The sequence below is a fragment of the Lycium ferocissimum genome, chromosome 11, assembly GCF_029784015.1.
Source record: "Lycium ferocissimum isolate CSIRO_LF1 chromosome 11, AGI_CSIRO_Lferr_CH_V1, whole genome shotgun sequence".
NCBI classification, from domain to species: domain Eukaryota; kingdom Viridiplantae; phylum Streptophyta; class Magnoliopsida; order Solanales; family Solanaceae; genus Lycium; species Lycium ferocissimum.
The window spans coordinates 44233906-44243080 of record NC_081352.1 but is presented as its reverse complement, the minus strand read 5'-3'; the positions used below and the strand labels follow the sequence as shown (position 1 = coordinate 44243080).

At 32.3% G+C, this 9175-nt stretch overlaps 1 protein-coding gene across 1 annotated transcript in view; it reads right to left on the bottom strand.

The window, feature by feature from the left end:
• The window catches only part of LOC132036746 (mitogen-activated protein kinase kinase kinase 1-like), a 97282-nt gene extending 95679 nt beyond the window's left edge, over positions 1 to 1603 (bottom strand). The window contains exon 1 of the mRNA XM_059427130.1: positions 612 to 1603. Coding sequence (XP_059283113.1) covers positions 612 to 1558 — 947 coding nt within the window. The 5' untranslated portion in view covers positions 1559 to 1603. The remainder of the gene's footprint in view (positions 1 to 611) is intronic.
• Between the last annotated feature and the right edge of the window lie 7572 nt (positions 1604 to 9175).

Here is a 9175-nt window from a genome sequence, read left to right as displayed (position 1 = left end):
CTTTCATACTGCTAACTTCCTCTCAATAAAAGTTTACACTCATCTATCAAAAAGATCCAACAAGTTGGACTCATCAATAAATCATTATTGCAGAAGAGAAAAAGACAAGTTTTCTACCATAGTCGGGTTAAGCAACACATTATGTCTTTATTTAAGAGTGTGCTCCTAACTGTAGACAACCTTAAATTACACTGTATCTTCATACGATACCTATCAACACTAAATGTCAAGTAACTATTTTCGTAATAATTGACTGTCTTCTTGAAAGATAAAGTTTCTTATAGTTAAATTTTGCTAACAGCTTCCATTACCTAATTTCCTTAAGATTTAGAATCACAAATAACAGCTTGTGGTATCTTGATACATCAAATACTACATAAACCTTCATTCCTTGAAGCTCTATTTAGTATTCCCACTTTCAAACAGAGATTTCTTTCCTTCAATATATATGGAGGCTATTAAAAATCTGTCTCCTGGTTTATTAATATCGAGGTAATAGATATTTTGCACCAAAATTACAGCCAAGCAAACTAGCTGCAGTCTAGCAAATCATGCTCAAAATTGAAAAGCAAAAAGAAACTAAAGATGAGTCATAAAAGCATCGGGCTTACTCTGAAATTCCTTCATAAACGGATCCAAATGATCCACGTCCTAGGAGATCACCCTTTTCCCATCCTGTAATGAAGCGCGTGAATCTCCCATTCGGTGAGATGATAGACGTACGCTCTGTCGTGCTGCTGGAAGAGTCATCATCGTTCGAAGTATTGGTGAAAGAACTCGATACTGAAAGCAAGCTAAACTCTCTTATTCTCCTCCTAGTACTATTCTCCTCCTCCTCATCCTCCTCATTCTTAATACATACGTCATGACCGTTAACAACCTCAGATCTACAAAGCCCTGATTCCCTATGATCTTCTGGGCCAAATGCCTTACATATATCCCAAGTAGAGCATGAATCATCAACTATTGGCAGTGACATGACCGGTGGAGGAGCCAGAAAAGGCGGCGGCCTTAAACCCCTAATCCCTCCACCACCACCACATCCAAGTAAACTTACAGGTTCATTTCCATTTAAAACAACTCCATTCATTCTACTATTGGTTTCACACACATCACTAATATCATCATTTAACTTAACTGACTGAATTACATCACTAGCTTTACAACTATCATCATAATATCCAAGAATATTATCCTTACTTTTGTTATTACCTAGATCAATTGCCCTGCTAACGTTACTAGCAACATCAACAACATGATTATTATCCGTCGAGGAACGAACAATCATAGCATCCCATTCATCAGCAGGTATAGCAAAATCATCAGGACCCGAAAACCCTAACTTCTCGAAAAATTCAAGGAACTCAACATCTCCTTTTCCTTCGATTCGAAAACTCTTATTATCCTTACTAAACTCAATCATAGACGGTTCGTAATCAATATGCTTCCGTGCATTCAATCGCTCCAGCCTCGGCTTAGAATTAACGGAGGAAACAGCACGTTTTTTCTTAGAGTCGACCCGCTTCTTATAAGCAGAAAATCCTGGCAATCGATGCATTGCCAGTTTCAGCTCGATCCATGTATTACTACAACTATATTTTTCTTTTAACTTGATGACTCGAACTCACAATCTTATATTATAGGAGGAGCGTGGTGGATCTCATCAGAAATTGCGCGAGAGTAGTACTGGACGGGTGACACACGGACTACACGGTATGTGGTTAAATTGGAGAAATTGGGATTAGGGCTTTTTGCCGGGAAGATTAGGTGAAATTTGTTTGGATAGAGGAAAGGAGAAAAGGGGAGGAAAGAGAGAGAAGAGAGATGGAAATGAGTGGTAAACGCCGTCCGTCAGATTGTAGGACCGAAGGAAGAAGACACAAACGCGGTGTTATGTATGGTGGAGTGCTCTCTTTTTGACACACTGGATTTCATAAGTTATCATATGCAATTATTGGGCAATCTAAATAAAAAAATCCTGTTAGCACCATTGGGGTTAGTTTAATGACGGTATTAAAGCATCGTACAACAGAACCAAGACGGGAATCTAATGATTTTTAAGTGTATTTTATTGTTTTCATTTTTTATTGTATTTTTGGCAGGAATACAGGGGAAGAAGATTTTAAAAACCAACAGGTAGGCGTTTGTGCCATAGAAATTTATGAAATTGAAGATAGGAGTTGTATTTGATTATATTTTTTTGCGGAAGTGAATAAAGCATTTTATTTTTTTTATTTTTCTAGAGCACTTTATTTGAATTTTATGAAAATGGAGTTGGGAAACAAGTTTGGAGCACTTTTTCATATTTAAAATCCAACTCCAAAATGGATTAGAAATTTATTAACTAAACACTAATTTTGAAATAAAAAGAAAAATTATTTCGGAAAACAGTGAATAATTCTCGCAGCCGAACAAAATGGGGGGTTTTGAAAAAGAAAAAAAAAACAGGTCCTAAAGAGCACCTATAGTATTATTGCTTTATTTTTTATTTTTGGCTGAAATATAGGAGAAGATGATTTAAAAACTCAAGTAATTCAGGGCGGGATCAGAAATGAAGACAATATGCAAATTACCTTTTAGAAATTGTATTTGTCTAAAGATAGTACTCTCGCCATTTCAATTTATGTGAAACTATTTGATCGGATACGGAGTTTAAGAAAGAAGAGAAGGCTTTTAAATTTGTTGTGTAAAATGAGGAATATTTTGTGTAGCTATAAATCACTACATAAAGGTGAATTATTGAGAAGGCTTTTAATTATAGTGTAAAATAAAGCACATATATTTTATATAGCTATAAATCACTACGTAAAGTCGAATTGTTTTCAAAAATTCATACTTTAAATTTTGTGCAGATATTTCAAATTTGGGCCATGACCTCTGACTGACAAAATGCTGTTGGAATGGCAGTGGTTACACTTTTGAGAATAAAAATATCATGCAATTAAAATTTCCTGGAGGAAAAGCATAGGATGGCCTGCCTGTGAGTATATCAGAATTATGATTTATGAGCAGTCAGATAATATTCTTCTTCGAACATTAAAGATGGTAGCTTAATTTCCTTTGATGGACAATCAGGGAATTAGCACCATTTATTATTTTCTGCATTATGGTCGTCAGTAAACGACCATCGTTAGACACCACTTCCGATCATGTCTAAGATCAACTTTAACGAAAATGTCTGGACACTACCTTAAAAAAAATGTTTTTGGCTTAGCAAAAGTATTTCATTTCTATGGACCCAATACTGTTTGACGGAAGATATTAAATTGTATCATTATCACGTCTAGGGGTGGCAAATGGGTGGATTTAAAATGAGTTGGATTTGATTTGGTTGAAAATGGTTTGAAAAAAAATGAGTTGGGTTTCAAAAATTACCAAATTTTATGTGGGTAAATATGGGTTGGGTGATAAATGGTAGGTTTCAAGTGTATGTTTATAATTTTTTTTCTTTTGTCAAGTTAAATTAATTTTTTCATATAAATTTCAAGGGTGAGGGGTGGGGGTCGTGGAGGGTGTGGGGTGGGGGTAAGAATTTTTTTTTCATTTTTTATAATTTTTTTATAAAAGTAAAATATATGAAATTGATTTTTTTTTGGGGCGGGGGAGGGGGGTGGAGGTAGGGGATGGGGTGGGGTGGGGGACCAGAAATTCTTTTCCATTATTTATAAATTCTTTATAGAAGTAATATATAGGAAAATTGAATTTTGGGGTGGTGGGTTCATGGAGGGGGTGAGGTAGGGGTAAGAATTTTTTTTTTCCATTTTTTATAAAAGTAAAATATTTGAAATTGCTTTTTTTTTTGGGGGGGGGGGGAGTTGGAGAGGGGTGGGGTGGCGGGGTCATGGGGGTTGGGGTGGGGGTAAGAATTTTTTTTTCTTCCATTTTTTATAAAATTTTATAAAGGTAAAATATATGAAATTGAATTTTTGGGGGGGTATGGTGGGGGTGGGGGTCGGAGTGAGAGGTAAGAAAAAAAAATCTCCTTTTTTATAAGCTTTTTATAAAAGAAAAATAAAGTATATAAAATTAAAAAAAAGTGTTTGGGGGTGGGGGGCATGGCGACGTGGGGGGTGGGGTAAGGGTTGGGGTGGGAGGTAAGAAAAAAAATTTCTTCTTTTTTATAAGCTTTTTTATAAAAGAAAAATAAAATATATGAAATGAAAAAAAAAAGTGTTTTGTGGCGGGGGGGGGGGGGATGGCGGGTGCGTGGGGGGGTAAGGGTTGGGGTGGGAAGTAAGAAAGAAATTTCTCATTTTCAAAATGAGTTGTTATTGGGTCAGTGTGCTCTTATATGGATCCTATATTTTACCCATATTGCGCATGGGTTAAAGAGAAGTTGAAGCCCATATTTACTCATCTGAAATATGAGTGACCCAACTCATAACATATGGGTAAAATGGGCTAATTTTCTAAATATGGGCTCAAATTGCCAATTCTAATCACGTCTAAAAAAAATTACTACTGTAGTAAGATCTTTTAACATAGCACCTTTATTTATTTATTTTCAATATGCTTTCTTGCGTTTGAGTTTGATTTTTTTTTTTTTTTTTTTTTTTTGTCAAGCACATGAAAATTCTCCTTAACAATGGATGATCGTGAAATTTTAATAAAAGAGTGAAGACATCTTGCATGCTCTAATATCATACTGAATTGTTTGTTGCAATTCTCCTTAATACTGAAATTTTTGTGTTCAAAAATCAAAATTAGGCTCCCCTCATCGTATAAGAGAAAGATCCAGCGTTACAAAAGAAGGAAAGAAAAGACACAAACAAAATTAAAAAAGAAAAAAGAAACTTCTCCCTCCATAATATATATCCCCACCCCCAACAATCCAACACCCTCCTCCTTTTCATGTTACACGTTAAAAACATTTAATTAAAAGGACAAAAAATAACTTGGACAGATTATAAAAATACATACAAGTATCATATACTAGTAAAAATGTTGACTAGGGATATATTTACACCTCAAAGAAGACAGGAAATTAAAATTGAATGACAATTTGCCAGTCATATTTTCGGCTACTTGAAAAGAACAAAAGCAACCACTTCATTAATTTTCACATTTTTAAAGGCTGGCAAATTTCGACTTTCTTCTGGTGCCTAACTCTATCATTGTCTATTTAATTTTTTCAAGAATTGACGTAACAAATGGGAGATGGTTTTTCTTTTGCCTAATTTGTGGAATAGGTGAACATCATTTTAAAGGGAAAGACGTATGAACCAGACGTTTTGTCTGTTATGGAACTGGACTAAATGTATACCTCGTGATTCATTTTTATTTTTGATATTATGGATAATGTATCTAAACATTCCATGAAGAGAAAAAGTACGAAACTTGATTGTTCAACTATCGACGCTTAATTATATATGTATAAAATGATAAGCCGCCATATGCTTAACCATTATAAAACAAAATATAATATAATTCAGAGTCAAATGATGAAAAGAAAATTTAGGCACACCACGAATAGTCAAGCGTAAATATAGATGTCAGTCTTGGCACAGACAAGTGAACAATCCTAGGCCAAAACAATATGCATGAAACAAACTCTCTATCGAAGTGTGAATTCTGTAAAACTTTTAACTTCGTACCCGTAGTTTTTTCGATCAAAATCCTACGAAATAAGAGTTGGATTTGGCTACGAAGTTCATCACGTATTTGTAGCTAAATAATTCGTAGTTAACAAATTTTCTAATAATTCGTAGTTACATAGAATTAGCAATGAATTTAATTAGTTGTTTAGCTACAAAATTTATCTGTAGCTAAATCCTTTTTTTGTAGTGGAGATTCAGAGACAGCCTATCGAGGAAAAATAATCTTGTCTTTTATAATATTATAGATGAATGATTAATTATATTGGTGATAAGATAAATGTAGCTGCAAATCCTTTAAACAAAATGAACCTAACGAGTTGATAGAATGACATAATTCAAGTAACTAAAGCCTGTATTACGCGAAGATGCGAGAGTGAGTAGATTCAAACCAGAAAATTTTGGAAGATGAACACAACAATTACTTGAACCAAGTTTTTGTCGGTCTTTTTTAAGAAAATAAAGTTACAAGAACAATGACAAAAAAAAAAATATTATAGGTGAATGATTAATTATATCGGTGATAAGGTAAATGTAGCTACAAATCCTTTAAACAAAATGAATCTAACGAGTTGATAGAATGACATAACTCAAAGTAACTAAAGTATGTATTACGTTAGTAGTGAAGATGCAAGAGTGAGTAGATTCAAACCATAAAAATTTGGAAGATGAACACAACAATTAGTTGAGCCAAGTTTTTGTCGGTCTTTTTAAGAAAATAAAGTTACAAGAACAATGACAGAAAAAAAATTGCTTTTGGTGCTTTTTAACATTATTTCAATAACTACTCTTAACCATAAGATCTCATCACCACCAAAGGATGTGGTGCGATGATGCATAAATTTCGCTCCTCCTGATCGAGGTTTCGGGTTCGAGCCCTGAGTATAGAAAAATTCTTGGTAGGGAGCACTTCTCCCTGAATGGGGCTATGAATCGGAATATAGTCGGGCTCTAATGGGGGTACCGGACACCTGATGGGAAGCCAAAAATAATAAAAATAAAAATAAGACCTCATCAAGTTTAAGAACTTCTCTACCAGACCAGTTGTATATATAAAATAACTTAAAGGGATAAGACACTATTACCCCCCTGAACTATACCCAAAGTTGCTACGACACACCTTACCTTTTCTTGGGTCCTATTACCGCCCTAAACTTATTTAAAACGGAATAATTACCCCCTAAACTTATTTAAAACGAAATAATTACCCCTCCCCCCCCCCCCAAACGCTGACGTGGCAAGGAGAGTGTGTTTCACTCTCTTTGAGAGAGTGAGAAACATAAAAAAAGGGGAAAAGTTAATTTTTTTTCTTAAAAATATGTATTTCTTAAAATATGAAAATAAATCCAGTTTTCCAAATTTAGTTTTAAAAAATGGGTTTTCCACGTTTAAAAAAAATTAATTTTTCCAAAATTTTATAAAAATTCAGTTTTTTCACATTTTGACAAGAAAAACACTTTTTCCGGAAAATAAAAGTGTCCTAAGAAAATGAAATCAAGATTTTTTAAGACATTTAAAAAAATAATCAAGTTTTCCATAGTTTTAACAAATCCATTTTTCCATATTTTAAAAAAATTCATGTTTCCAGTTTTGTTTTTTTTTTTAAAAAAAAAAAAAACAAAACAAACGGGTTTTTAAAAAAAATCAAATTTTCAATTTTTTTTTTTTAAAACGGGTTTTAAAAGTCATTTTTTTTAAAAGAAAATTCAATTTTTTAATCCATGTTTTCAGTTTTTTTTTTTTAAATGGGTTTTAAAAAAAATCAAAAATTCAATTTTTATTTACAAAAAAAGGTTTTAAAAATCATTTTTAAAAAAAAAAAAAAATTCAGTTTTTTTTTTTTAAAATGACACGTAAGCTGATTTTTTTTTTTTTTAAAGAAAACAAATAAATACACTCTCCTATGTGAGAGTGGCGTGACGTTAAGGGGTAATTATTCCGTTTTAAATAAGTTTAGGGGGTAATAGGACCGGGAAAAGTGAGTGTGTCGTAAAGAAGAAACGTAGTTCAGAGGGGTAATAGTGTCTTATTCCTAACTTAAAAGGTTATTCAACTATAGCAAATAAATTACCAAAGTCAACATGTTTGTTTGATATCAATAAAGTCATTCGAGTTATAGAGTAGTATACCAACAAAGTCATCATAGCCCAAAAGCTAAAGAAATAATTGCATAAATCTCCCGTCATGTTTGATTTTGTTTAAGTTACCTTCTTTGTGGCTATACTTATCTCTCTCTTTTCTTTTTTTTGAGTAATAATTTTTAACCTAATTATATTAATATAAGAAAATATAATCTAATTAATTTTGTAAATATTTTTTTAAGAAACCCAGATACTCAAAGATATTGAACCCGTACGTTATTTTCCTGGCCAGAGAAATCATCCACTCCGATAGGTTTGTCTGCTTCTTTACTAATTTGCAATTATTCTGCTGTCGGAATTTACTTGGTATTTGTTTTGTTTTTAGCGTCCCAAAATTTGATATCATACCATTTTTAATCATTATATTACGTAATTTATTTTCATAGTTACTCATTTGAGCTTCTTGTGCGTTGAATGTGACTTCATGCCTGCTTTGTGTTTTGTGTAAATGCAACTGCATAATGTTTGGTTGAATCTGTGGCGCAAGGGCGTGAACTTAATTAGTTTACCCTTAGAAATTATGAGCCAACTAAGAGAGATTGAACCATTAGTTTTTTTTCAAAAAAAAAAAAAAATTAGATATGTATATCGCGGGAATAACAATGGAGTTAGCAATAATTTTTTTCTTAAAAATATTTAAAAATTTAATTAAACAAAAAAATATATCATTAAGGACAAATGAGTTAAATTATATCTTCTTATATTAATAATAATTAGGTTAAAAAACTATTACGAAAAAAAGTAAAATAAGATAAGTAAGCATAGCCACAAATGAGGTAAGTTAAACAAACTCAACCTTAAGGGAAGATTTTTGTAATTATTTCTTTAGTTTTTGGGCTATAAGACTTTGTTCGATATACTACTCTAACTTAAATGACTTTTTTGACATCAAACAAAAATAAGTTACTTTGGTAGTTAATTTGTTATAGTCAAATGACCTTTTATGTTATTCACTCTATATATTATTGGGAAATTATACATTTTTTATTCTAACGCATAACACAATTTTTTCCGCATTTGACTTTCAACTTGTACTTTATTAATTTGATGTAGAAACGGACAAGCATTTGGAAATAGGCCGGTGAGTCAAAACTTCATTAGAGTGAAAATTATCTAACAATCTAAATGACAAAGGATTGTTTTAGTTTACTTTTAATGAGCATTCGGCTGAGAGGTCGTAATTACTAATCAAAATGTTGTAGACTAACTTAGAGAAAAATAATTTCTACAGATGATTACTAGTGACGAAATTGTATCTAAAGTCCACTGGTACTTCACTATATATATCAGAACGTATACATGACAATTAACAATATATATCAGCATGTATACATCATACTCTTCTTTTTCATCGAAAATCTAGAATGTATACATGGTACTTCACAATATATCATGATAATTTTTTTATTTTGATTGGAGAAATTTAAGATGGAAGGAAAG